This window comes from Metarhizium acridum (assembly GCF_019434415.1).
Source record: "Metarhizium acridum strain ARSEF 324 chromosome Unknown scaffold_577, whole genome shotgun sequence".
Classification (NCBI taxonomy): domain Eukaryota; kingdom Fungi; phylum Ascomycota; class Sordariomycetes; order Hypocreales; family Clavicipitaceae; genus Metarhizium; species Metarhizium acridum.
The window spans coordinates 677,804-704,286 of record NW_027094045.1 but is presented as its reverse complement, the minus strand read 5'-3'; the positions used below and the strand labels follow the sequence as shown (position 1 = coordinate 704,286).

At 51.6% G+C, this 26,483-nt stretch overlaps 8 protein-coding genes across 8 annotated transcripts; 4 read left to right on the top strand and 4 right to left on the bottom strand.

Moving 5' to 3' along the window:
- Nucleotides 1-68: 68 nt before the first annotated feature.
- J3458_021091 (putative secondary metabolism biosynthetic enzyme) lies at nt 69-1,614 on the bottom strand (the record flags this gene model as incomplete). Its single annotated transcript, XM_007815011.2, has 3 exons — nt 69-1,087; nt 1,165-1,298; nt 1,349-1,614. The coding sequence occupies 3 exons, from the start codon at nt 1,612-1,614 to the stop codon at nt 69-71; spliced, it is 1,419 nt and encodes a 472-aa protein (XP_007813202.1).
- Nucleotides 1,615-2,100: 486 nt separating this feature from the next.
- Nucleotides 2,101-3,423, top strand: J3458_021090 (uncharacterized protein; the record flags this gene model as incomplete). Its single annotated transcript, XM_007815012.1, has 2 exons — nt 2,101-2,379; nt 2,434-3,423. 2 exons carry the CDS (start codon nt 2,101-2,103, stop codon nt 3,421-3,423), a joined length of 1,269 nt encoding a protein of 422 aa, XP_007813203.1.
- Nucleotides 3,424-4,042: 619 nt separating this feature from the next.
- J3458_021089 (uncharacterized protein) lies at nt 4,043-5,316 on the bottom strand (the record flags this gene model as incomplete). Its single annotated transcript, XM_007815013.2, has 3 exons — nt 4,043-4,962; nt 5,013-5,139; nt 5,194-5,316. 3 exons carry the CDS (start codon nt 5,314-5,316, stop codon nt 4,043-4,045), a joined length of 1,170 nt encoding a protein of 389 aa, XP_007813204.2.
- A 2,103-nt stretch (nt 5,317-7,419) lies between these two features.
- J3458_021088 (uncharacterized protein) lies at nt 7,420-12,755 on the top strand (the record flags this gene model as incomplete). The annotated part of the gene is made up of 2 exons (XM_066122394.1): nt 7,420-7,636; nt 7,710-12,755. The coding sequence occupies 2 exons, from the start codon at nt 7,420-7,422 to the stop codon at nt 10,424-10,426; spliced, it is 2,934 nt and encodes a 977-aa protein (XP_065972648.1). The 3' UTR covers nt 10,427-12,755.
- Nucleotides 10,852-12,894, bottom strand: J3458_021087 (uncharacterized protein; the record flags this gene model as incomplete). The annotated part of the gene is made up of 1 exon (XM_007815015.2): nt 10,852-12,894. One exon carries the CDS (start codon nt 12,892-12,894, stop codon nt 10,852-10,854), a length of 2,043 nt encoding a protein of 680 aa, XP_007813206.2.
- Nucleotides 12,895-13,371: 477 nt separating this feature from the next.
- J3458_021086 (uncharacterized protein) lies at nt 13,372-14,357 on the top strand. Its single transcript, XM_007815016.2, has 2 exons — nt 13,372-13,721; nt 13,797-14,357. Exons 1-2 carry the CDS (start codon nt 13,426-13,428, stop codon nt 14,269-14,271), a joined length of 771 nt encoding a protein of 256 aa, XP_007813207.2. The 5' UTR covers nt 13,372-13,425; the 3' UTR covers nt 14,272-14,357.
- A 2,061-nt stretch (nt 14,358-16,418) lies between these two features.
- J3458_021085 (uncharacterized protein) lies at nt 16,419-17,174 on the bottom strand (the record flags this gene model as incomplete). Its single annotated transcript, XM_007815017.2, has 1 exon — nt 16,419-17,174. One exon carries the CDS (start codon nt 17,172-17,174, stop codon nt 16,419-16,421), a length of 756 nt encoding a protein of 251 aa, XP_007813208.2.
- Nucleotides 17,175-23,267: 6,093 nt separating this feature from the next.
- J3458_021084 (uncharacterized protein) lies at nt 23,268-25,202 on the top strand (the record flags this gene model as incomplete). Its single annotated transcript, XM_066122393.1, has 1 exon — nt 23,268-25,202. One exon carries the CDS (start codon nt 23,268-23,270, stop codon nt 25,200-25,202), a length of 1,935 nt encoding a protein of 644 aa, XP_065972647.1.
- Between the last annotated feature and the right edge of the window lie 1,281 nt (nt 25,203-26,483).

The window sequence follows — 26,483 nt, the reverse complement described above, 5'->3', positions numbered from 1 at the left end:
ATCGATATGTACGCCAAATAAACTTTTATATTTTATTAATGGCCGAGTATACACTGGATATTCCACGGTCAAGCCCCCTCGACTATGTCTTTGGATGACGAGTCCCCCTTTTCTTTAACATGCGCACTTTTAGTGGATGTTATATCCTCTAGCTCAGCGCATAACCCCTGAACCTCAGCCACCGTATTATAGTGAACGAAACTGACTCGGATGATGCCGTCACTGTGTGGTCTCAGAACGTCGAATGTTGGTCGTGGTGCCCAGCAATCCCCCCAGGTGATCCGGAACCGGTCGCGAACATGAACTTGCATGACGATGTCGCTGGACTGGCGCCCAAGTACCTCGAATATCACAATCGACACTCGCTGACTTGGATCTGCTGTACGCCTACCGAACACTCGATATACGCTGGGTCGGCTGAGAAGATAGTCCAACAAGACTTTGGTCAGGACCGTCTCCTGCTGGATGATGGCGTCCCATCCGAGATCCCCCAAATACTTGGTAATGGGAACACACATTGCTTCCAGCTCGTAGCAAGCAGCCCCCAAGTGGACTTTACCATCAAGGGTGGAGTGATCGAACCAGAAATGATTGATACTAGTCATGTAGCGGTCCTGTGCCCGACGGTGTGCGTATAGCTGCGCCATGTGCGGGCCGAATACCTTGTACCAACTAAAACAGTAGAAATCGACGTCGAACAGTTTGACATCAACTGGCCGATGGGGCGTCCAGGCAACCCCGTCCACGACGAAGAGGCAACCAGGGATGGTATGAACGAGGTCAGCCAGCTCTCGAATAGGGTGTATTGTCCCAACCACGTTGGAAACGTGATTGCAAGTGACGAGGCGCGTTTTTGGAGTCAAAAGAGGTCTAAGTGAATCGACGGTAAGGCAGGGGTTATCTTGCCCATCTTGTGATGGTGTCCACCATTTGATGGTGATACCTAGACTGCGGGCAAGATGAACCCAGGCACTTGCAGAGGCTTCATGGCACAGGGTAGAGCAGACAATCTCTGCATCCGCACTGAGATGGGGTCGCAGCGACTGGCCCAAGAGTCGGAGCAAAGCGGTGGTGGACTGTCCAAAGGCTGGTGGAACAAGCCTCGTGAGTAAGTAATGGAGTATACATGGGGCTATATAGCACATGAAAAGGCGCCGTACGTACCAATCTCGGACGGCTCAGCATTGATAAAGGCTGCGCACTGGCGCCAGTTGTTTGAATACTCAGCCTGGGCGGCGTTGCTTCGTGGACCTCCGTCTCCATGGTCTATTGGCATTGCATTCATGACATCACTCGCCCTGTCCATCTCATTAAGTATTCATTCTCGTCATAAAGAACAAATACATACGCTGCCATGGCATCCTTGAGCACAACGGTCCCTGCTGCGTTGTTGAAGGGCACAGTCTTCCCGCCGAGGACAGGAAAGTGAGATCGGACTCGGTTCATGTCAATCACATCGCTGACAGTCTTGTTAGCCTTGAAAGCGCAAATGGCGCACTGCACGGCTTCCAGTTTGGAGCTGCCGTTGAGATGCGTGGGAGCATTATCGTGGTATTCCGCTTTAGTGGACGAGCCTTTTTCGTCGTCTTTGGGCTCGTTGCTCCGGGAGGCCATTTGGATAACAGGGGATAGACAAAGACTTTCCTAGCAAAGGATTGTAGTCAAACGAAGAATATGTGTACAGGAATGGGCAGTGAAACACTAAGTTTTGCTCAAAGAATATGGTTATGACTTCAATACCCCGGCATCTACTCTCTTCACGTACGGCGATAGATCTGTGCTGGCAGTAGCGGCGAGAAGGAATAGACCCGCGAGGCCCCGCGGGCTACTTGCTGTGACTGACCCATTGGCTACTTGTAAGTCGGGCCGCTCGAGGAACGCGGGTTCTGGTGTAACTTGTGTTCATCAATCAGTCGTGGGATCTGCGTGGCGTTTGTCCGCGTCTAGGACTCGAGGCAATCATGCAGGCCGCTGGCAGTAGAGAGCACTGCGCTCATCAAACAGGCCGTCACCGTGCAGCAGAAATGGAATCATTTTCCCAAAATCCAAAATCCCAAGACAGATCTCCTCTCATTCCAGCCTGGCTCCATTCCCGCCGTCATGGCAGACCAACATTGCACAGAAAACGAACTTGCACCTGCGGTTAACCATCTTCTACAACACATCGAAAAAGATGCCGAGCTGCTTCATCTGTTTGAAAAGGCCTTTCGGGAAATCCCTGTGCAGTTCCAGGAGACCCCAGACGGGTTCGGCCACGAGCGGATTCGCGATTATCGCCAACTGATCCAGGCAATTGACCGGGCGTCCAAGACGGCACCAGTATGGATGTCCATGTTGCAGTCGGACTGCGTCATTGGCTGTCCGATGAATGAAGCATTGGTAAGTCTCATTGGTTTACTAATATAAGTGCTTCTTACCACTGACTTGTCTCAGATCTGGTTCATGAATACCCGAACAGGATCCCAAATCCTTGCTCGCGACGACATCAACTCCTATCTCGAAACGATTCTGAAGGAATGGGGTCATTTTTTATCCTCACGAGCATCCGCCTCTGTCGTTCATACTCGGGAGGGTGGCTGGGTGTCCCAGCAGGCCCGCGACGAGCTTCTGCTCGCCGTCAACGTCGCCCATAACTCAGCGTTCCAGGCGGAATCTTTTGAAGACGCATTCATCTGCGACCCGACCCACCCATCATACGGCTTCCAATCCTGGAATGATTTCTTTACTCGTCAACTTCGGCCGCACATCAGACCAGTGGCATGCCCGGAAGATGATGGTGTCATCGTCAACCCCTGCGAGTCGCAGCCGTTTGCTCTCGTGACAGACGTGCCGGAGCAGCAGCAGTATTCGTTGAAAGGGACCATGTATTCATTCCGAGACATGCTTGACAATGATCCCATAGCATCAGGATTTGCGGGCGGTACCGTCTTTCAGGGATGGCTGTCTCTTTTCAATTATCATCGATGGCATGCACCTGTTGCCGGCACAGTCACCAAAGTCCTACAAATCCCGGGAACTTACTTCGTTGCTGATCCCGCAAATGGGTTCGAAAAGCTTGACTCTACGAATCAACCATGTCCGGATCGACAAGCTCCCGATGCATCCCAAAGGTTGATAACCTCCATTGCCACGCGCACAGTAATTGTGCTCAGCGCCGAGGATGCCAGGTTAGGCCTCGTAGGATTCGTAGCCATTGGTATGTCGGACGTGTCGAGCTGCGTGGCTACGGTCAAGGTAGGAGACCGTGTATCAAAGGGCCAGGAAATAGGCAGCTTTCACTACGGCGGCAGTTCCTACTGTCTACTGTTTCAGTCGGGTATATCGCTGTGCTTTTCCCCACTGGTCGATGCTTCTCTAAATAGTCAGTCGATCATTACTGGACGCTGCATTGCCATTAATAGCGAGCTGGCAAGGGTTAGTTGACCCTTGCTATCATTTTCCCTACATAGTATCGCGTAATTCAAACATATATACTATGAACGGTAGTTTTATTGCGGTATGGGACAAGATGAAGAAGGAAATCCGAAGAATGGACGGGGTGGATAACGTTGATTTTATGTGTCTGCCTGTGAACTTGTGTGGATAGTCACTTTGGTGTTGCGAAAATCAGCTGCTTCTTCTCTCGCAAGTTCTTTTTTTTTTCTTCTCCATCATGACTATTCATATGGTCGTCAGGTATTCCAACAAGTTTGCCTATTCTAAAAAAAACATGCATACGACTCGGTCACCATCTAGGCGACAACAAGTATTTCAAATCAGTCTATGATAATTGATCACAAAAAGTACACGCTCGAATTGCTAAGCAATCACAACCCCTCATACTCCACTGACATAATCTATTCTTGAACACTAGGGGATGTTGATATTTAGAAGATGGGCTTTTTCTAATACGGCTAGCAGACACCCTTCCCAATATCAGTTGATCGACGTCGATGCAAAGCTATGCCGTTCATACATTCCATGCTAGTATCACCCCGTTACAGGGTCGAAACATGCAACATGGCAGATGCCACAAACTGTTGACTCCTCCTCACGAGCTCCGTTACAGCTCCGTCCTCTCAGCCTTGAAGCTGAACTCTTCCACAGAGCTTTCCTTCTTCATCTCACGCTGAATCATCAGTGATATTGCTTCATACGCAAGATTCGCCGCGGCAAAGGCCGTATCGCCCCCAGCGCTGTCGTAGGCAGGACTGACTTCGACGATGTCCACACCAACCACATTCAAGTCTGATAGCACCGTCATGACTTTCATCAGCTCACGAGATGTCCAGCCACCCGTTTCAGGGGCGCCGGTCCCGGGGGCAAACGCCGGGTCAAGCACGTCAATGTCGATGCTGACGTAGACAGGCGCATCCTGCCCGATTGTATTGCGGATTCTCTGGATGATAGCGGCCGGGCCTACATCATCCATCTCCTCGGCAGCGATGCGCAAGAATCCGATGGACTCGTCGCTGTGGAAATCCTGCAGGCTCGAAATCCTGCCGTGGACGCCGGCATGAACCAGATGGCCCGGGCGAAGGAGGCCCTCCTGGGCGGCCAGCCAAAACACCGTCCCGTGGTTGATCTCAGAGGCTTGGGACTTCCAGGCCTTCCGTGGATACGAGTCCGGGGCCATTGTATCAATGTGTGCGTCGAAATGGAGAAGCGCCACAGGCTCTTTCCGAACCCTGTTGAGGGCCCGGAGCATAGGAAGCACAATCGAGTGGTCGCCACCCAGAATCACGAGCCGAGGATGGCTCCATGGGCTTGCCTGCGACGTGGGGTGTGACAGCAGCTCGGTGAGGGCCTCACCCATCTGCTCCATGGCCAGCACAGGGTCGTTTGGAACGACGGGTATGTCACCGCAGTCTAGAACCAATGCCCATTCTTCGTACGGGTTGAAGTGAAGGCTAGGATGGAAGCTTCTTCCGGAGAGATGGCGCCCAGATGCCCATCGAATTGCCTTGGGGCCCTCGCGAGCACCTAGAGTTGTCAGCGCTGCTACATCTTCTTCAGCCGGGGGCGGTGCGTACCTGATCGATAGGTAACAAGAGAATCGAAAGGAACGCCCACAATGGCGACATCGAAGACTTCGGAGCGATTGACCAAGCATCGTGAATGTGGGAGATGGTTGAATGTTGAAATACCAGAGAACGCCCACTATTCGCAATCAAAGTCGGTCGGGGTCGCTTCGGTCGAGACGGAAATACTCACATCGAAACCCCATAGCTCTTCAAGACTGGCCTCCAAAGATGCTCCCGCGAACAGGGAAAGGAAAGCTATGGTAAAGAGACACACAAATAACGGTGAGAAAGAAGAGGCCACACGTACACTCATTCTTACAGGCTTATTCCAAGTTCCAAGCTATGTTCATGGATCTTCTGTCGGATTCTTCATTCTGTGCGCCGAGGAGTGCTGTTACATACCGGACATGAATGAATTTATCAGTGATATCATTGCCCACTCAAGCGGATCTGGGCATCTAACCCATTATGGTTGTCTCACTTTGTATCCTGTACCCGCCCTGATTGCCGTGAAGCCCGTCAGTCCCACGAACAGAAGACTGCGGCAAGCTTGCAGATGCCATATGGCTGAGCCCGCGCACACCGTATCTACGTAACAGCCGAGTCTCGTACACCGGCACAGGTTCAATTTGATGCCGGCCCCGTTTAGTTCTGGTAGCAAACATGCCAAAAGTTGACTCATGGGGCGTTCCGAGTCCACGGCATACTACGTACCCAAGGCGGTGCATTTCGGGTACTTTCACGATACCTACAACGTGGACCCAACCCGTTGAGATTTATTTCGGGACTTTGCAGTCCTAGAATCGCCCGGCAAAATACTGGGGAAGCTTTTGTCCTGGCATAGTGTGTGCCGGTGTAAAATCCAGCCTCCACGATACTACCGTAAACACTATGACACTCAAACCCGTGGTGGATTCTCAGGAGACGCTGAATACTTGGCGGCGAGGGCAGTTTCGCAACCCTAGCCTACGTGGGGAACCTACTTCGGCTTCCTTGGTTGCACGTAGGGACTTCCAGGACGTATTTTGTAATTCAAGAAGTCCCGCGCCTCTGGCTGCAGCCTTGATTGGCCCAAACTTAGACAGCGGTCGTGTCACGTTGGCTTGAGACAAAGACAAATGTCTAGAGCGGGAAAGGCGATAGGATCATGGAGTGGCTTTGTTGTGAAGAACACAAATTGTGCCTATTCAGCTGGTTGATATTGACGCCACGAAATGATCTCCAAGGCTCACAGTCACTCGCAGAGATCGAGGGTGTACCGTCATCTCTCTCCAACCACTGGCAGATTAGAGAGCCTGCCTGGTGTAGTCCACGGCCACTAGGGTTGGTTCCGTATATGCCATTGTGGCTGCACTGGCTGTGCTCTTGCAGGCAGAGCGTTGGTGCAACCCCGACGTGTAACCTCAAAGAGAAGTTTGAACCCTCAGTCTTGAGGGTTTCAGCTCTCCTTTGTTAGTCTGATGCCGCCCACGATGGGTTGTGCCACAGCATAGCCTTCAATATTGACAGCTATCCACGTAATATATTAGTCCAAGTCCATCCCTGGGCCTCGCATCATGAACCCACTTAGGCACGAATTTCCGACCGGTTTCACAGCCTTATGGGGCTCCATGATGCTGGCTCCTTGATAAGTCTGGGGAGATTAGAGGGCTATTCGCGAGGGCATTGTTCTATTGGCATGATAACGAGCCAGGCCTGCAGAGTCCAGAGTCCGGACGTCCCAGCCAGCATTGGCTCAGGTTCTGGCTCTGAAAGAAGGCGGGTATTGACCCGTCTATCCCGAGTCTCGTGAGAGTAGATAAAGAGAAGCATAAGTGAGTAATGGATGTTGAATCCTACGAACAAATCGTGGTTATGGCCTTGTGTATGTCAATATTATCATGCGCTTGGTTAGATCGTAACACAGTAGCATAGCAGCAGTACGCAATTCTATATAAACGTACTAAGCAATCCATACGGGTTCCCTGATGCTCGTAGCAATAAGAATCAGTTCGAAAACCAGACAGCTCTTGACCAGCAGCGCTACTAATAATAGAGGTATAGAGTATCAATGTAAGACCACATATGCGGTGCGAACGGCAGGTCTCAGACTCGCAACCAAAATATCCACTCTCTTCAAGTCAGTCGTAATCGCAACACGAACGCCAAACCTCGCATCGACCGCATGCTGCGGAGAAGACATATGTGATACACTATCAATCTCTGACTAGATGCCGTCTTGTTGCCCAAGATGCCCTGTCCGGGAAGCTGTTGCAAAGGAGATGCGGCCGGGACGAGACGCCAACCCGGCCACCGCAGCCAATGCCCAAAGGCCGCTCCATTCGAACTTGCTTCATTTCATCTCCTTTTTACAACCTACGGCACAGCAAAGTTCTCACTAACACTTGGATTTCTTCCTTTGATCCGGTTCCTCACCATGGCATCGCTCGACAGCGCCATCGGTGGCATAAAACAAGATGAACCGGTGGCCTTGTCGGACAGCGAGACGGCCCAACCAGCGAGCATTGAGACAACTTCACAAACGCAAAACACGATAGGCAAGGCCCAGTTCGATCGTACATTTCAATGCAACGTTGAAGGCTGCGACAAGAGCTATTCTCGTGCGGGGCATCTATATCGCCATCAACTAAATCGTATGTTCATCATCTCCTCGAAACAAACATGACGCTGAGCGCTCAACCTCGGGCATTCAACGGCTGCCAATAGATGCCCCCAAGAAGATCTACCCGTGTGACTTCCTCGGCTGCTACCGAGTATTTGTGCGGCAAGACCTGTTCGCCCGGCACCGAGAACGGCACAAGAGGCGAGAGTCCAGACTGCAGGACGGTAATTACTTCTCCCAGATGTCCTCCGGAAACACCAGTCCGCCAATCCCTCAACCTCCGACGATCCCTTCCTCCATTGCCAATCCCCCATCGCGTCGGCTATCGAGGGCAGGATCGCTGGATTCCCAGGCAGGTAACCAGGCAAATCAACATAGCGCCCTGTTGATACCATCCTCCCCATTGACCAGGGCGAACCGAGTGTTTAGCTTTCAGCAACTAGCTTTGCAGCACCCAAGTTCTCTGCCAAGCCAGACGTGTAGCCTCCCCGGTAGACAGGATGCCTCGCATAATCCGGTTCAAGGGCAGCGCCCGGCGTCCACGTCCGTCGGCTCATGTGAGCCTGGCCACGGCGACGAGTTTCGATCCTCCATGCCTGAATCAATTGGAGCATTCGCCAGTCAATCTCAGGGATTGCGCACCCTTTTTTCAATCCCTAATGAGCTGAGTGGCTCACCCACGGCACACCCGGGCTTTCCAATCTCCATCAATGAATACTCGGATATACCCCTCGCGCCGGTAACCTCGTCGGAGTCGGCATCAAAAAGCCAAGACGCAAGAGTGAATATACTGGATTCCATGTTGTGTTCAACAGCCTCCGGCTTGGCAGTTGTAAACCCAGGATTCGACCCCCTCCCCTCGTCTAGCCTCCCGACATTTGGTACTGAGACCTACAGCCAGCCTCCTTTTGCCGTGGAGGATGATTTCACCGCGTGGTTGTTCAACGAATCATCTGTACCCTCGTCATCAGTCGCATATCCGTCATGGACAGGCGTAATCCCCAGCTACCTGGATGCTGCTCAGCTTCAAACTCAGCTTGGTGTGCGTGAGAGGACCCATGGCATGTTATCAAGCGGAGGCATCTCAGACCGACCCATGAGTGTTGCGAGGACGCCAGATCGCGGGTCGCCACGTACCATCATGTCGGACGACAAGCTCCAGGAACTCCTACACCTTATGGCGACGCGATTCAACAAAGCTGCGTACTCGACAGTGGCCAGTCGCACAGAGTCTTTCCTGGACGGTGACGTGAATAACGATAACCACATCCTAAGTCTACGCATGACGCGAACGTACATCGAGTCGTACTGGTACCACTTTCATCCGCAGTTGCCCATCCTGCATCGCCCGGCCTTTGTCGCCGATCACGCGCCCAACCTCCTTCTTTTGGCTATAATCGCCATCGGCGCGTCGACGCTGGACCGTATCCACGGCCCAGAAGTAACCGAAACTGTCTCCGAGTTGGCCAATTTCATCATCTGGCATCTTCGGTGGGAGGTGTTCATGGACACCGAGTTTCAGGCTCCGACCAAGCTCTGGGTATACCAGGCCCTGCTGCTCATCGAGGTCCACGAGAAAATGTATTCCACCCGCTCCCTGCACGACCGGGCGCACATCCATCATGACACCACACTAACTCTAATGCGGCGCGGAAACTTGTTCGTCGGGCGCTCCGCGGACTCTCCCCAGGCCAGTTCGACAGATGACCGGCCGGGCTCGAACATGACGCCCGACTCTGCGCTGGACGAATCCTGGACACACTGGATCAAGGCCGAAGCCACACGGAGGGTCGTCTTTGCAGCCTTCGTTCTGGACTCGACACACGCCGCCATGTTTGGACACCCTGCCAAGATGACGGCGCACGAGCTTCGGCTGCCGCTCCCCTGCGATGAGGCATTATGGTCGGCGACCAGTGCGGCCGAAGTGGTACGGGTGCAGTCCAGCCTGCGAGCGAGTGGTGCGAAGCCCAACATGTTCCTAGACGGGCTCAAAGAAACTCTTGAGGGACGGCGAGTGCGCACCGACGCCTTCGGGAGGTCCATTATCATGACGGGCTTGCTCAGCGTCTTGTGGCATATGAAGCAGCGGGAGCCACAGGCGTGCTCCCTTGACGTTCCACCGTCGTTGGGCGGCCGAGACAATCGGCGGTCAGCACTGCTCCGTGCCTTTGACGATGCCCTTGGACAGAACGGAACGCCAACTTTTGGCTGTGAATATCGGGCCCGGCGCCCGCCCGGCGACAACTATTTCACCGAAACGCGCGGCGTACTGCACGGCCTCGCCCACATGGCATCGCATATAGACATTGCCGAGTGCCAGAGCTTTGCCGGCGCCGTCCAGCGCACGGGACAGTCGAGAGAGAGCAGCGCCGCTGTTGAAAAGATGGCGGAGCGATGGGCCGTCGAAGCCTCGGCCCGCGAAGCCGCCTTTTACGCCTTGAAGTTCCTGTCCCAGTGTTTGTTAACCGGGGCTTCCGAGGACGAGGACGCCTACTCGGGACGGGACGACTACAACCTCAACCGGCCGTGGGTCATGTACATGGCGGCACTGGTCGTGTGGTGTTATGGGTTTGCGGCGGATGGCCCGATCCCGTTGCCGCCTGCTCTGGCGACGGCGGCAGAACAGCGCCGCGACATGCTCGAGTTCCTGAAGCGCGTGGGCGGCGTGCGGTCTCCTCACGATCTACAAGGCATGCGACGGCGCAACCGGTGTCTGGGTCTGTTGATGGTTCTGCGCGACGGGTTTGTCAAGACGCGATGGGAGCTGTTGACAGAAGCCGCCAACTTGCTAGACAACTGCATTGCAAAGTTGCGAGGCTGACGACAATAGGCGTGTCTTTGCAATGCGTAATCTTCCTCCAGTATCACGATAGTACCATCATAGGTACCGGTGTTGCCTGTGTTGCGACAGGCACCCGCCGGTCATGCATGGGCTGCCTCAGAATGTGTATAGATATGATGAACCATACACGTCTCTTAAATACCTTAGGTAGCTAGGAATCAAGCACAACTCTGACTGGGGATCTTCATACCATCCTTGACTGGTGACGAAAGGGCAATACGACAGGCCCTACCTGCGACTATCTACAAATTTGAACATTCTTATTCCGTCCTCGGGGTGTTTAATCCACGTAGACGTATTTTCTTTTTTTTTTTCTTTTTTTTCCAGATGGTGATTATGAGTGAGTGAAGACTTTCCACCATCTACTCGTCACTGCCACCTTGCACCCAGCACGACAATATGATTCAAGCACCATTCACGCAGCACTCGCCGTCCACCAAGACAGACGCTGTATTGCGATGGCTGGGCACATCCAAGGCCGGGTTGGCGTCGAAGAAGTCAACCGGCCGCAGATGCAACTCGTGACGCTCCACGGGCATGACTGGCCAATCCTCCACGCGAGGAGAATGCGTGAAGCCGAAAACGGCCCACACAACGACGTCGGTATTCTCAACGTCGTCATTGCGGGCCGCGGCGTCATGGCAGCCTCCCTCTTCCTCGCGTGACATGTTGGTGAACTCGCCGCCAGCCCAGAACTCGTAGTCGGCGTGTCGCGTCACCCAGACGTGGTGTCTGGCAAACTTGGCGCGGCGGCCAATGTCGGATGCTGCATCCGCCATGAGCAGTTGCGTCGGTGCCGGGGCAAATTTGTACGACACCGGGCGGCCAGAGATCGGGTTGGTCTTGGAGGGGTTGGATATCTTGACCACGCGGTTGGTCAACGGCGAGGCGTCAATGTGAGTGGACTTGGTGATGATTGTGGACTGCACCTCGTAGCCGTTGCCGTATGGATTCTTTGTCGGCTCCATCGGCATGGGCACGGAATCCTCCATGGTAACCGTGTTGGCATGCCCGTCAATGGCTGGGTCGATGCGCACGGCAAAGATGTGTTGATGGTTCTGAGCCAAAACTCCCGGCCCCACGACGGTGCCGTACGGCGACGTCTTGCCCTGGTCGATGCCTACGGGCGACATGATTCCCGTGGGACGCGTCTCGAGATAGATGCCTCCTGCTAGGTCGAGCTGGTAGGAGAAGATGTACTCATAGTTACCCAGCGTGATGACATATTGGATGACCAGCTTGCGATTACGCACCACAACAGCACGGTCCGTCATTAAATTGGTATGTTTCCATAGGATCCCGTCGTCGGTTTCGTGAATACAGCAAATATTTTTAGCAAGGGAGGGCTCTCCGGTGGGTGTGACGAGGGTGGCATCCAGGTATTTGATGGCACCTAGACAGTCGCAGCCCAGTCCGAGGTTATTTGCGGTACGGCCGGCTCCGGCGTCGCCGTAGTCAAAGGCCTGTTTACGGTGGTAAGGGGGCCGGGGATCACAGTAAGGCACCGTCAGCTCGCTAAAGGACAGTCGATGCAGAACGCTGCGGTTGTCGAAGTGGATGTCATGGAGCACGGCGCATTCCCGGGGCGTGAAGGAGATGCGCAGCCGCCACTTCTGCCACTCCAGCAGGCTGTTGTCCGTCACGGTGAAGGAGGCGCCCTCTGGCTGTAGCACATTCAGCGGTTTCAAGTCGGAGCGCACCGGCTGAGTGAGCATCTCTGGCACATAATCTGCCGGTCCGCAGTGCTCCGTGGGCTTCTTGGGGGCAGCAGAACCGGGTCCAATGATTTTCACAGCAAAATCATCATCTTGGTCACCATGCCCTCCCGTGGGGAGCCGTTCGACACGAACAAGTTGCTTGGTGGCTGTGTCCATGACGGCGCAGATGGGGAGTGGGAAGGAGTAATGATTCACGTCATCATTGCCCTTGGTCATGTCTCTAGCAAAGCAGAATAGCTGCGTCAAGCGAGTGGTGTAGTCGTCTCCAAAATCCGAGCCGCCATATGGCCAGGGGTCAATGGCCACCTCCCAGCCAGACGGAAGTTCCATCTCTGCCACGGCGCTCTGGAATATCGGGCTGGCGAGGGCATGGTCAATGAACTCTTGGAACTCGTCGACGGTAAACGAGGCTCGTTGTTTTGGGTGGAGGCGCCGCTTGTCTACCTCTTCGCCTGTAGCCAGGTCTATGGTGGATTCCATGTAATATCGGTTCCCATCATGCTCAATCACGTCGTACTGAGCACGAGCGCGACGAGGGGGTCGGGGGGTGCCTGCACAGAGAGTGCCCGCATGCTCTGTGTCGAGAAAAGGGATGAGCTGGGCCTTGGGAGGCTCAAGGTTGAAGATGTTCCGAAAAAACAAAGGACTTTTACGCGCGCGTCTAATAGCCGCGCTGGCGATCCGAATTTCATCCGCGGAAAGCAAATCCAAGGGGTGTTTAACACTCATGGTGCATGGTATAGATCGCAGCCTGTTTTGAGGTTGTTTATATAAAGACGTTCATGAGAAAATAAAAATAAAATTAAACATAAAAATAAAAGTTATTATAGAGAGAATAGAGTACATATGTAGCTGTTATTTGTAGAAACCAACGGCATCCCGCGGGCGATGGAAGGAGCATGGCTTCAATGTGCTTGTTCTTACCAGCTGACCAGGCGATGTGGCTATCTAGACGTCTCAGCCGCCGAATAGTCAAGTATCAACTATCCATTGATCAATTGATCAATGCCCGCTTATCCATGGCGCCACGCTTGCTTTACTCACACGTTACCAGGTAACATGTGCCGAGACACATGCGGCTAGATCCCGACTCTTGGCGGGACCGCGGGGATTGGGTCCCGCCGACAATTTGATTTCCAAGCGGCACCTACCCGCGGCCGTCCAACAGCCACCCAGGTACTCAGCCCCAACCCTAACCCAGGTATCGCATGACCCGCGGGTTCCGGCAAACACCACAGCATAGCATGCAAAGCAGTAGCGATGACTTGGCCCAGCATGTTTTCGTTTTTGAATTCTTCAATGTTGACCTCCATTCTCTGGGGGAAATGCAAGAGTAGGAACTTCTTGGCATCCATTTGCCCGTCCATCATGGCCCAGTCCGACGTCAAACAGGAACTCCTGCACTCCATAGAGTGGATCAAGGCGCAGCAGGGCGAGGCGTACAATGGTAATGTGCCAGAGCTGATGGCCGCGCGGCAGCGGTGTATGCGCGCCTGCGATGCGCTCAACGACTCGAGGGACTATTCCCGACGTAACCAGGTAGAACTCTGGAGAAGGTGAGAAGAGGCCCCGACTTGGTCCAGATGTCCCGTGTGCCCATTAACCAAAGTTGCATATAACTCGCGCCACAGCCTTACATTGAACGAGCAACCCCTTCCACCGCGACCAGCCACGGAAGCAGAAGACGAGGCCTTGCTGGCGCGCGAGCCATGCGTCATGGCGCCCGTACGCGCGGAATACGGATTCAATGTCCGGCTGGGAGAGGGAACGTATCTGAACTGGAATTGCACCTTTCACGATGGCGCGCCCGTCACCATCGGGGCACGCTCCGTCGTGGGACCAAATTGTAGCTTCTACTGTGGATCGCATCATCTCGACCCTCTCATACGCAACGGCGACCTGGGGCCGTTTACCGAGAAGCCCATTACCGTCGAGGAAGATTGCTGGATCGGAGGGAACGTCGTCATCCTTGGTGGTGTCACAGTTGGCCGGGGATGCACGGTCGGAGCCGGCAGTGTCGTGACAAAGGACATCCCTCCATTCCATATTGTCGCAGGGAGCCCTGCCAGGATAATCCGCAAGATCACGAGTGCCATGGACAAATAGGGGGTTTGGTTGACTTTTTCATTACTGTATCTTATCAAATGTGGATGCCTCGGCGTAGTTTTATAATATACGGGAGTTTACAATCGCCAGGTTGAACTGAAAATAATATGAGACATGTAGAATAAAGGGGCGCTCTGATTTTTGAATTATGGATGAAAAGATGGCATAGGGAGCACAAAGAGGCCTTGGAATATTCGTGGCTGGGCCGAAGCAACAAGCGGTCATCTCAGTTGTCTTGAGTCTTGTTTAGCAATCGAGTCCTCGTCGCCACCGTCATCATGGTCTGCATTCAGTCATTATCCCATGCAGCGAGCAACAACAGTCGGCTTAAGACGCCGTTCACTCTGGTTTTGAGCTATGCAAGGTTGAATTTGAGTGTATGAAGCGGTATGGACCCGGCGCCTCGCCGTAAGAGGATAGTGTTGGAGGCATTTTGGAATGTTATCTGCGAGTTGGCAAAGGCCAACAGAGCTATAAGGGAGAACACTAATGGCAATGATACCTTGATGCTAATAGTACTTGGTTAAAGAAGTGGAAAGGTACTATGGTGGTGCACTGCAGCGGTTATGCTGCCACAGACAGGAGACGACGACTGCCAAGTAGGGTCGAAAGTCTGATATGTCGCAACCTCAAGCCTGGTCTCCCTGTTAATTTTGACCAAAACTACCGAAAAAGATTCTCGCGATTTATACTTCGGTATCCATGAGCGTCGTCCTCATAACCTGGCTCAACGGAAGAATCTTCTTATACTACTGCCTGAGCTGGCGACAATATCCACCAGACGCGTACCCTCATGCTGCTGCCAGTGCGTAGGCTCCAATCGATAATAGGGCACTTCGAATCGAATATTTCCCTAGCCACCTACCAAAATCAGTGTAGCTGGTTAGCTTTCCATCGTTTCCCGGAAGTTAAATGTGAGCCTCCATAGTGGGACGACACTATCTATATCCGGGGGGAGGAAGAATTGAGTTTGCCGTATTCCCGGAGTTTCCGGACCACCAAGGCTCTGAGATCCCTAGTTTATGAAGTGAGCTGTTCAGAAACTTTTTTATATCTAAGAAGGCATTGCGGTCACATTATCGGTGACTAAGCTAGGTTTAGGGTGAGATTATCCCGAGTTTCCGAACGGCGAACCTAGTTCTTTTTAGAACCACTGAGGCTACTCAGTACTTTATTTTATCTACGATGTAATAAATTCATATTATATAAGAGTTATATCTACTATAATATAACATGGAGGGATTTTTATTAAAGAAATAAAACTAAAGGGTTTATTTAATAAAGTCAACTACTTCGGCGAATTATACTCAGACACAAAATTTATTACGCCCGGTAGAGGTCCCTCTAATAGGGCCACTATCTACCTATATATATATGACACTCTAGTTGTGTCTGTGCCCCGTTGCAAATTATCTTCTCGCATATAGCGTCAAGGTTTAGGGACAACTACCTAGCTTCGTAAGGGCAGGGGGGTAGGAAGCGGCTACTCGGCCTGAGCCGCTCTTTGTGGGGCCACTATTCCACTAGGTGGGGCAGCGTTATTAACAGGTTCGAAGTAGAGATGCATGTTTTTTTTTTTTTTTTTTTTCGAAAAAAAAAAAAATTACAAATATTCGTGCAGTCATCAAGCAAGTATTACATCTGGTAACACTATGTGTTGGCCTTCTGTTTCTAATACTTGTACAATTATATAGTTCTGAGCGCCACACCCAAGATTGTTTTATCCGTCTACGGAGTACTTCTAGATAGTTGCTACCGTTGACGGGAGGAAAGCACGACGTTCGTGACGGGGACTTGCGGGATGGGCTCGTCTTATGTACCAAAGGGGAGAAGCACATGCCAACGGCGCACATAATGTTGGCTCGATGATATCCTCGATATCAAGACGGTCATATGTGAAGGGGCCAGCCTTCTTCGGTCAGTACCCATGGCCGCAGGAGTCCGTGACTGGATTAGAAGTCAGTGCTCACTCTTCGATCTCGTTACTTGTATCATTCCATCGGAGCTCGGAGACATTCATCTGAGCCGGAGGGAGTTCGTTTCAGGTCACGAACACCGGACCTCCCCCGTAGGATGCGGACCAGCCACTTGAAATATTCGTCAGGCCTAACTCGTCCTATGCCGAATTGTTCGCGAACGTCTTTTAACTATTCCATGAGGCTTCGCAGACTTTGAACTGCTACTACTGATTCCTCCGACGGAGGAGTCTGCGTCCGTTTCGCGCTTGGCCTCCTGCAAACATCTACTCCTTCGAGGCTGTACAGAAGAATCCACAAGGGGGGAGGAAGCGATATCTGGTACAGAAAACGCCTTTTGTACCTCAGTCTCTCCAGAGCCGTCTGGTCGTCGTCTGGTGGAAGCCCCGTTCCTTCTGCGGGGTCTGGAAACTTGGACGGACGAACTGGACCAAGATCGGTACGTGATATTTCTGGAGCAGGCCCAGCTTCGACGGATAGCTCTCTCTCGCCTCGTCGCGCCCTCGACGGCAACGTAGAGTGTCCGCGTTTAGTCTCTCTATTCTTTGCGTGGTAGCGTTCTGGACTTGATGCAGCGGAAGGCTGACTGCTATTTCCATTCGGTAATACCACAGGATCGCCGCCCGGACATGCTTCTTGAGGAGGCTCGTCCATGTGGCCCAGGACGTGGTCACGATTTGCTGCAACCGGTAATGGAGACGCGACTCGATTCAGTTCCGCATGCACTCTCAGCGGTTCATGGCTGTTGTTGTAGAGTGAAGATGGGAACGAGGATGTTATCTGTTCGTTCGGATGTGCCCCAAATAAGGGAGGTGCTTCGCTAGGTCCGTGCCTGTCCTCAACCGCACCAACTTGACGAGGGACAGAATCATGACCCATTTCCTCGCGTAGCATGTCCTCGATGGACTGTCCATGCTTCCACGACATGCCGGGCAGTATACCCCAATTCTTATTCCATATTCCTCTTCTTACCCATGTACTCTTCACTCTCTCATAGGCCGTCGTATTAATGTCTGGAGGAGTCGAGGCGATGGAATTTTCAAGGTTAGGCTCGGTCGGGGTGCGTCCGCGCCCTGCTCTTAACCCTAACCCTAACTCTCGCGCGATCGAGTCGCTATGGAGCCCAATAATTGCACGGGCTAGTCTGGTAGCATCAAATTCCATCAATACCCTCCATGATCTTTTGGATGTGCGTCCCGGATAGATGCCTTTCAGTTGCTATGCCTGTGTGATAAAAGAGACAAAGTCGGAACGTTCAAGTCTCTTTCCTTGGCTAGCCACCTTGCTTGATTTGGCCTCACTTCGTCCTTCTCTTGCCCTGGTATTTGCTAGGGTCCAGCGCCAACAATGCCTCGTTCCAAGACCCATTCCCTGGTATTATTCTCCCTCGTTCCTCTAAATGGGCGAGAAATTTCACAAATATGATGTGTGTATCTGGTCAGGTGAGTGTTCCCCTCATTATTAGATGGGGAACCTACTATCCACATCGAAACGCGTAACTATTGAGCCCCGTCTCGGTTTGAACCAACTGGAGCAGGCAAGTGACCAAGAGATGTTTTGGCGTGAGCTTCAGGACTATCTCGAGTCCCGAGTCACAGAATATGTCAAGCAACCTTACAATTACCGAGAAAGCTTCCTTGTCGTCGGGTCAGGCGAGGCTGCGGATCACCCAAAAGCTGTAGAAGCGATCAGGAGAATAATTACAGACATGCAAAAAGACCCAGCTTGTAGGGTTACCGAGACTGGAATGGCTCCGAGGATTGAGCTGCACATCGCTGAAGATCCAACGTACGCGGCTGCCAAAGGCGTCGCATTCGGACAACGAACAAATATGGATTCGATAAAATGCGATGATTGGTTTGAAAGGAAAAAGGCAATGGGCCGGGGAAGAGTTGAAAACCGTCGCGATGAAATATAGAACCATAGGTTGAATATCAGGGTTGTCTTTGTAAAATACTTCAAAGAGTTGCCCCCACTTCAGAGGCATCATGAAAGTCCAACGTTGAATCAGTGGCCTCCATCTGCGCCGGACGATCTGTTGCAAGTACGGGGTTACATTACGCGTCTTGTTACTTCAGGGCACACCGAGCTCAAGCGGGTGAGCGCAGAGGACGTTCTGCTTTTTCTCGACCGGTATGAATGCCATCTTCTCCTCATTTGAACCACTAGCGGCTCTTGCTCCCAAATCGGACGCCGTTGTCTACGGGTAGAAATCTTTGCTCTCCCCAGGGACAAGAGAATTGCCCGGTACAACCTACTCACTAACATGTCTTGTGAAGGTCAGGTTCTATGCCGAAACGGTACATGTGCTACCAAGGTCTCCTTGGAACAGAGCAATCTCGTTGAAATGGGGCACCGACAGGGAGTTGGATGAGCTTGAGCATATGCTGAAGAATCCCGGCCACCATATCACCGCGCTCTTCTACGAGATTCCAAGCAATATCAACTTCATCTCACCGAATCTCGGGCAAATCCGGCTACTAGCTGACGAGTACAACTTCATCGTTGTTTGCCACGAGACTCCGGGTAACTTTGTCAATCTTGACAAGCTGCCCTTCGTGGACGTAGACTTGATCATCTTGTCCGAGATGCTCAGCGGGGCTACAGATGTAACGGGCGGCAGGTTTGACACGCCCTTTCCGTCAACAACGTGGTATGAAAAATGCCAAGGAGTCTACATCATCCAAGCGTTGTGGTGAACCCCAACTCGCGGCATGGTACGATGATCCACAGCCAGTTGGCCATTCAGTACGAGAGCGTGTATTGTTTCCCTGGTGATGTGGCAGTGCTCAAACAAAGTTCCATCAACATGGCGTCATATAATCGGGATTGGTGTGGGCCTTGAGCATGCTGATGACATTGTCGGCAAGATCAGCCCGGCTCTTGAGGACGCCGAAAAGGGGCAAGGGTAACAAATTGATCATGTCCCTGCATGGCCAATTTATTGTACACTGGCGGAACTGCAACGGTGAGAAGTAAGTGAATTCCTCGACATTCGCCCAGACATGTCCCTGCCTTGCTGAACTTGTACACCGAGAATAGAATGTGCAAGACATGGGCGGAATGACTTCGAAAAGCGAGGAGCCAAAAGGTGTGGCCGGTCAATTTTTCCCGTGTCCCGTCTCTGATCAGACCAGGTAGCAAGTATACAGAGGTCTTTCCAAGTGATGTTTCTCACTCGCCGTCTCTTTGCGCGTTTTCGCATTGTTTCAAAGAATTGTGTTGGCTGCTGGTCGTTGGTTGGCTTTGACCAGGTGGACGGGCAGTCATGATTCAAAAAATAGACTAGACGCCGTGGCGGTTACCACAGCCACATATCAGTGTCGGGCGTGATTAGAATTTGTACCGTCTTAACGGCGTATTAGAGAAGTAACTAGACACATGTAGGTCACTGAAATAGCTAATCATCTACTCACACCGCCGCCATAAGGACAAGGTACTACCAATCGTGGGGTTTGTGTCAACGACGGACGATGCGAGCCTGAAAACATGTCACACAGTATAGGGAAACATAAAATACCCTGGCGTGCCCACATCCGCTTTTTGGCATTTTGTGCGTGACACGACAATCTCCAAGCTCTTGATAAAGACGCCGTCATTCTGCCAGAACTACGGTGGCACAATATCGCAGCGAAACGTGTACTTTGCTTAGAAAGTCAAATCAAGTTGGTTGTTCTTCTTCTCTATAAACTAGAACAAGTTCATTATAGATGATGGTTTATGATTCTGCATACTAGATACCAGGTGGCTGCACACGGTGCGATAGGGGCAACTAAACATGCAAGAGTCGCTGCACAGCATCCTTTTACAACGCCATAACACGCCCCTTCTATTTTTTTCTTCCTTTATTTTTCTCTCATTAAGATTATTTTATGTGATGAAAAAAAAAGATACACCCTTTACGCCCGCTTATAAGAAAAGCTGGCGAGAGAAGCTTATAAAAGATTGTGGAATCTAGTAAGGAAATGCGCACCGTAAAAAGAAGTAAAGGGTTTATTGAGTGGAACATATAGCTTGATTTAGACTAGCGGCTGTTACATGTTCAAAAATCAGCGATAGTTTCTGCCAAGGGGCACTTGCCTAATTTGGGGGAAGGTGGCCGTAAAAGCTCATGTAATCTTGTGTCAACGGTTCAACGTTGCTAGCTAATACAGGGACTATTTAGACCTTCAATCAACTTTTTCCTACCCTTGCCTACTTTTGCGATTCAACGCCGCAAGTTTCAAAATGGCTAGGTGGGAACTTTGTCATCAGAATAAGAGCATTTCACAGAGCAAAATACAGAGAAACCGTGTCACATGTACTAATACAGAGTTGCTAGACAAGGCGCCGCCGGAAGGGGTACGGGCTAACCCCTCGCACAGGTTAGATGATGAGGGTATAAAGGGGTCATAAAGTGGTAGTTGCTAGGCTGAACAGGCTAGAACCGGTGGGCAGCAGCAATATAAGTAGCAGGACATGTGTCCTTATCAACAAGTATACACAAATCTACCATAATAAATGATAGTGTAGAGAGCGATAGCTAGTAACCTAATTTGGTGAAATACTTTTTGGCGAGTTTCTTGATGACGAAATCTACGAGCACCAAGTATTAAAAACTCCAAGGGTCAGCTTTGAAGAGACTTATGCAATTCATAACATTCATGGTAGCGATGGGAGAGGGCATTTAATGTAGCATGAAAAGGTTCATGTGGGCGACCGGAGTCGCAAATACGGCCAAGTGGTTAGGAACATGTTAAAAAACAGTTCACTCAGTCCGTAAGTAAGCAGACCTTGCATGGGTAACAAATACCCGCATGTAGCCACGGTTTGTGATTTTTTTGCCAACGAATAAATCTGGGTGAAGCAGAAGGCTAGTTTCAACAGTTGAACGCCCGAAAGAGGTACGTAACCATTATCCCAAGATATCACGAGCGTTCGAAGAGTGCCTCTGTCAATAGAATAATGTGGTCTGATTCCTACACAAGCTGAGCATGTTTTCTTTGCGATGGCCTTAGCATTAGTCGTACTTGAGATGGCTATTGCCTCATGTTTACTCATGTAGACCCTTAATCTTGTTTAGTCGATGGAATCTCCCGAGGTTGACATACGACGCCGCAACATTTCAGCGCATGAATTGCAGGGCTACAAGTTCATTGGAGCCCAATTCCCTGAGGCTACAGAACGCCTACCAAGCAAACATAGGTTGATTAAAGGTCCAGGTACATGTCTCTCCCCGTACGTGGGCCGGGGGCGGACAATTATTGCGGCCACGTTAACCTAATTAGGAAATGGGCATCGTCACTTCTTTCCCCAAGAGCGCGCCAAGACAATGCGGTCTTGTCCCGATTTCCGAACGAACGCATCTGATTGATCAAGAACCAGTCCAGGATCCCCTGGCGCCAGTTGGCCACCCGTTGTATGAATCAATGTAGCAAGTAGCGTAGTGCAGGTGGCACGTGGTGAGGCGAAGTAACTGTTGACTTTAATTATGCCGCTGGAGCGGTACTTGCCAGTCATCCCGGAGGGTATATACTAGGGACATTATACAATGAGACTTGGGAAAAGGTCGAAAAGGCTAGGATAAACCTATTCTAACAGGGAAATAGATGACATGATTCTCTCAAGGCAGAATACAGCAGAAGGACGACAAAGTGTCCAATTAAATGACTTGTATGCCAGTAAAGCATCTACCACATGGCACGATTGTTCGGGATAGCCTAGACATAACGAAATCCATGCCAAAGCTTCTCATTGAAGCTTAGACTCTGGTCAGGTAAAGTGAGGTTACAGCTAAGGAACAGGAAACTGAGTCTGTCTTGATTTATTCATTCATTCATTCATTTATTTATTTATTTATTTACGCTAGTTAGCTATTTATTAGTCTGTCTTGATTCCCTTTTGCTCTTTTCTGTTTCCACTGAGCTAGGGATATTCGTGAAATGCCTCTCATGTCTCCTTTTCAGCAGACGATGAAATAAAGGCATAGTCGCCCAGTGATTTAGCAAACTTGGTCACCAATAGACGTGCCACCATGTCCGTGCAGTACAGCATACAAACCGGGCGTTGGTAGAGCCAGTCGCATGGACCGAGAACGCGTGCGTCGATAACATGCGGCATGGACATGAGGGAACTCTCATGGACGCTTTGACCGGGGATCGGCATCTGGACGCTACATTCGAGAAGCTTTGCAACCCTGTCTCTGCTGCGCCTGGTTCCAAATGTCCCATAAACTCTTGGCAACCAAAGTGCCAACGATCGACACTGCCTGCGTGCTCTCTCCACAAGGCTGATAGAACCTTGATGCTGACTCGTGCTGCCATGTTTTCATACACTGCAGACTCGCCAATGTTGCAACGCATGGGTGGCTTGGTAGCTCATTCGCAGACTAACTGCGGTGGCGGCGGTCATGTCTCGTGGAAATAAGCATAATAGCGCAGTTAAATTGGGCGAGACCCAAAAGAAGAGCAGCCCGTAAGCGGGATGATGACGATCAAGCTATTTAAATCTACGTGGCTTGGAGCACTATTAGCCACACTACTACTATCGCTGCTAAAGTCAAACAAAGAAGAATAAGGTATCAATATTAAACAACTCCCATGACGGCATTCACGCCACATGGTGGCCCCGGGCCTGGGCTTTCTGTGGAGGCAAAAATGGCGGCGGCCCTACGCACTTGGGGAGGCACAGCCTTACCACATGCCGTCCTCCGCATAGCCGTCAATTCAGACCAGACCGGACCAGGATATCTGGACGTTCATGCGGCTTTACTGCATTGAGCACCGGCGGATATCAACGTCGAGCGTGGGTCGGAGCCGGCTGTGTTTCTGTGACACATCAGCTCCCAAGTACCGAAAATGAACAATGTTTGAAATATGACGTCCGCATCTCGGTGAAAAACAAGCCCCAAACAGAGTATTTAAGACCTTGAGCTTCCCAGCCTCTGGATTGAATTTCTGCACAGTCAAGGCTTTACTCATTCTCTCTTGAAGCCCGCTCATTCTCTCTTTATACACAATCTTTATATACAAGTCGTACAAGATGAAGCCTGCGGATGGCTCCATGTCTCGCATGCTGGAAGGCAATTCCCTGGGACTCCTGACCAAACTGGCCATTCTGGGCATTTGTATTGAGCCGACTTTGGTGCCGTCCGTGGCAGCCTCGCCTGCAGGTCCCCATCACCGTCGTGAGGCCAAGCCCGCCAACGCAACAGGACAGTTCCCCAAGCCGGATGATCCCTTCAACTTTATACCTTGCCTCTCAAACACCACTATCGAAGGCATCCCGCTGCTGAACGATACAAATCCCAAGGAGACGTGGGAAAAGGCGTTTGACCCCAACCCGGACAAGTGGGTTTGGGGTGAAGCGCCTGACAATTCGACAACACCTGGTTCCTCGAATTCCACCGACCGGTATAAAGAAAGGGGCCTCTACCTTTGTGGATACATGGACGTCCCCATGGACTACCTCAACAAGTCGGATACGCGAATCCAGCGCCTGGCCGTCAACAAATATCAAGTGTCCGGTCTTGGAGCCAAGAGCGCGAGAACCATCGTGGTGAACCCCGGGGGCCCCGGGGGAAGTGGTGTGGGAATGGTTTTTGGTGGCGGGAGCACACTTTCGGAAGAAATGAGCAATGGATTGTTCGACGTGCTCGGCTTTGACCCTCGCGGCGTGGGACTGTCGCAGCCCGCCCTAGATTGCTATCCTGCTGCGCTCCAGGATCGTTGGAGCCTGGCGGTTGGCAAAGATCTCAAAGAGTCCCCGTCCCCTCGCCAGCAATTGGAGGTGGTCAACGCCGTGAATGACGCCAGGTTCAAGGCCTGCTTTGAGCAACTCGACGACGTCCCCCGATTTGTCTCGACGGCGTCCGTCGCCCGCGACGTCGAGGCGATTCGCGTTGCCCTTGGAGAGCCAGAGCTAACGGGACTCATGATAAGCTACGGCACCACGCTTGGTCAAATCTACGCCAACATGTTCCCCGACAAAGTGGGACGCCTTGTCCTGGACGGCGTCGACTACTCCAGAAAGCACAGATTCACGGGAGGGTACGCAGCCACTGCGGTCCACGGCACAACGGCTGCTTGGAACGAAGGCTTCCTGGGAGAATGTGTCGCCGCCGGCCCCGGCAAATGCGCCCTTGCCAAGGCAGCTAATGGCTCCGAGGCGACCTTGGACAGCTTAAAGGCAAGGATGGCTAGGCTCCTTGACGGATTGGCCAGGCGTCCGATACCAGCATACCACGAGGAGGCCGGGCCGGTGATTATTACATACGGCACCATGATGGGGGTGATTGGAGGTGCGCTCTATAATCCGCGTTTCTGGCCAGAGCTGGCTCAAATGCTCGCGGATTTGGAATCTGGCAACACTACAGCGGCTGCCTCTGTGGCACATGGACAATTCCAGTACAAACCACACGAGCCTCAAAAGCCTCTGGGTTTCGCGAATGAGCTCCTGTACATGGTGGTATGCGGAGACGCGAGCGGCGACGGCCCTCCTGCCAGCGGCCTCGACTTTTGGGAATTTCTCTGGCGCAACCTGACTGAAAAGAGCTTCCTGACCGGAGGGGGAAATTTTGGAACCGTGTTCCCGTGCCAAAACTACAACAAGTACTGGCCAAAGGGCGCAGCGTTGTATCAAGGCGACTTGAATAACACCCTCAAGCACCCAATCTTGCTTGTCGCGGAAACACACGATCCTGTTACGCCCCTCCAAAATGCTCGCGAGCTTCACGAGGAAATGGCCGTGAGAAATGCCAGGCTGGTCGTACACCATGGGTATGGGCATGCTTCATTAAACGATCCATCAGACTGTACTAAGGCTCTTGTTCGTGGATACCTGCTGAATGGCACTATTCCAGAGACGAGAGAGACCGAGTGCTACGCCAATGGCAAGCCGTACCGCTACTCTAATAGTACAAACCAGAAGCGATCCTTGCCCATGATTGGCAACGTACCCATGAGGCTTCCTCTCTAGAGGGCGGAAGGATGGCACTGCAGTTGGTGACGAGTCGGAGGGACTTGTGAAGCATTCGGCAAACATACAGCAAGACGATTTATAACTTTTGGGGTACAAGTCACACATGTCTAACTAGACGTAGCTTTAGATTCTCTTGTATTGTAGAATTATTTCAATTTTCCGCCGTCTAATTGAAGCGTATGGTGAGTATGCACCAGTCTGAGTAGCGAGTATGAATCAATGTCTCAATTTCACCGTGTTTGCGGCGTTTTGACTTGCAGAATATGCCCCGTCGTCAAGGATGCCTCGCATGCTTGGTAACTTCTGTTTGGCGCTATTGACAATGAACCCAACGATGGCGCCGGTACAGGGAAGAGATCTATTTTCAGAAGGATACCACCGCGCAGTCGAGACACCAGCCTGTCACGTACAGATTGTAGGTGAACGATTCGTTTAGAGACAAATACTTTTGTCAGACATGCGTAGCGAAATGACACCTCGGAGCTTACGAAATCTCGCGACCCTCACAGTTAATTGTATTTTTACTTTATATATACAAGGCCTTCAAGCACCAGCAGGTCGAGATACGTATACCACCTATACGTAACTCAACTATCCATCACTCGACCATATAGACAACAATAAAGATATAGCCTCATAATGACGACGGACAAAGTCAAAAAGCTCTCAGAACCAGCCCCCCCGAGTGTGCCGAGGACCACGCCAGCCTCTTGAATCCGCAAGTAGAGACGCCACAGAGCAATGCCGAATGTTTCGCCATATATAGATACGCCAAGCCAGTAGACATAAGCCTTGCTCATTAGTGCTGTAACCAGAGCTACACTGCCGCTGATGACGGCTCGTCATTAGTCCCAGTCGTCGAGCATACTAAAGGTCGTACCAACTCAGCCAGATCGCGTTGGAATCTCTAGTGGATAAGTTTTCAGGTTTATTCAACCAGTCAAACCCAGTTTCTTAAGTAATAATGTTTTTTGATCCGTTACTTTGTATACATTGGTACTTCTTTCAACCCTACCATGTTTGCCCAAGCTGCAATCTTGAATGATCTGACAGACCTTGCAGCAGTGGGAATATTCGTCTTGAGCAGCTTATTCTTGGCGGTCTTGGGTCTTTCATCTCCCCTTCCAATGCAAAGAGTTTCACGGGCCTCCTTATAGCGGCATCATGGGTCTCGCATTGAACGCCTTCGCACTCACTTACTGGGCTGAACCTCAATTCATGGAACTCTTGGGAACATTACCAACCGCTGGAATTGCCGCCGTTTGTTTGCCCGTCCTA

Bases quoted from the DNA above. Each gene is read 5' to 3' on its own strand.
- J3458_021086 (XM_007815016.2), top strand. From the start codon at position 13,426: ATGACTTGGCCCAGCATGTTTTCGTTTTTGAATTCTTCAATGTTGACC. The intron at 13,722-13,796 runs GTGAGAAGAGGC...CTCGCGCCACAG, and splicing joins CAGGTAGAACTCTGGAGAAG to CCTTACATTGAACGAGCAAC.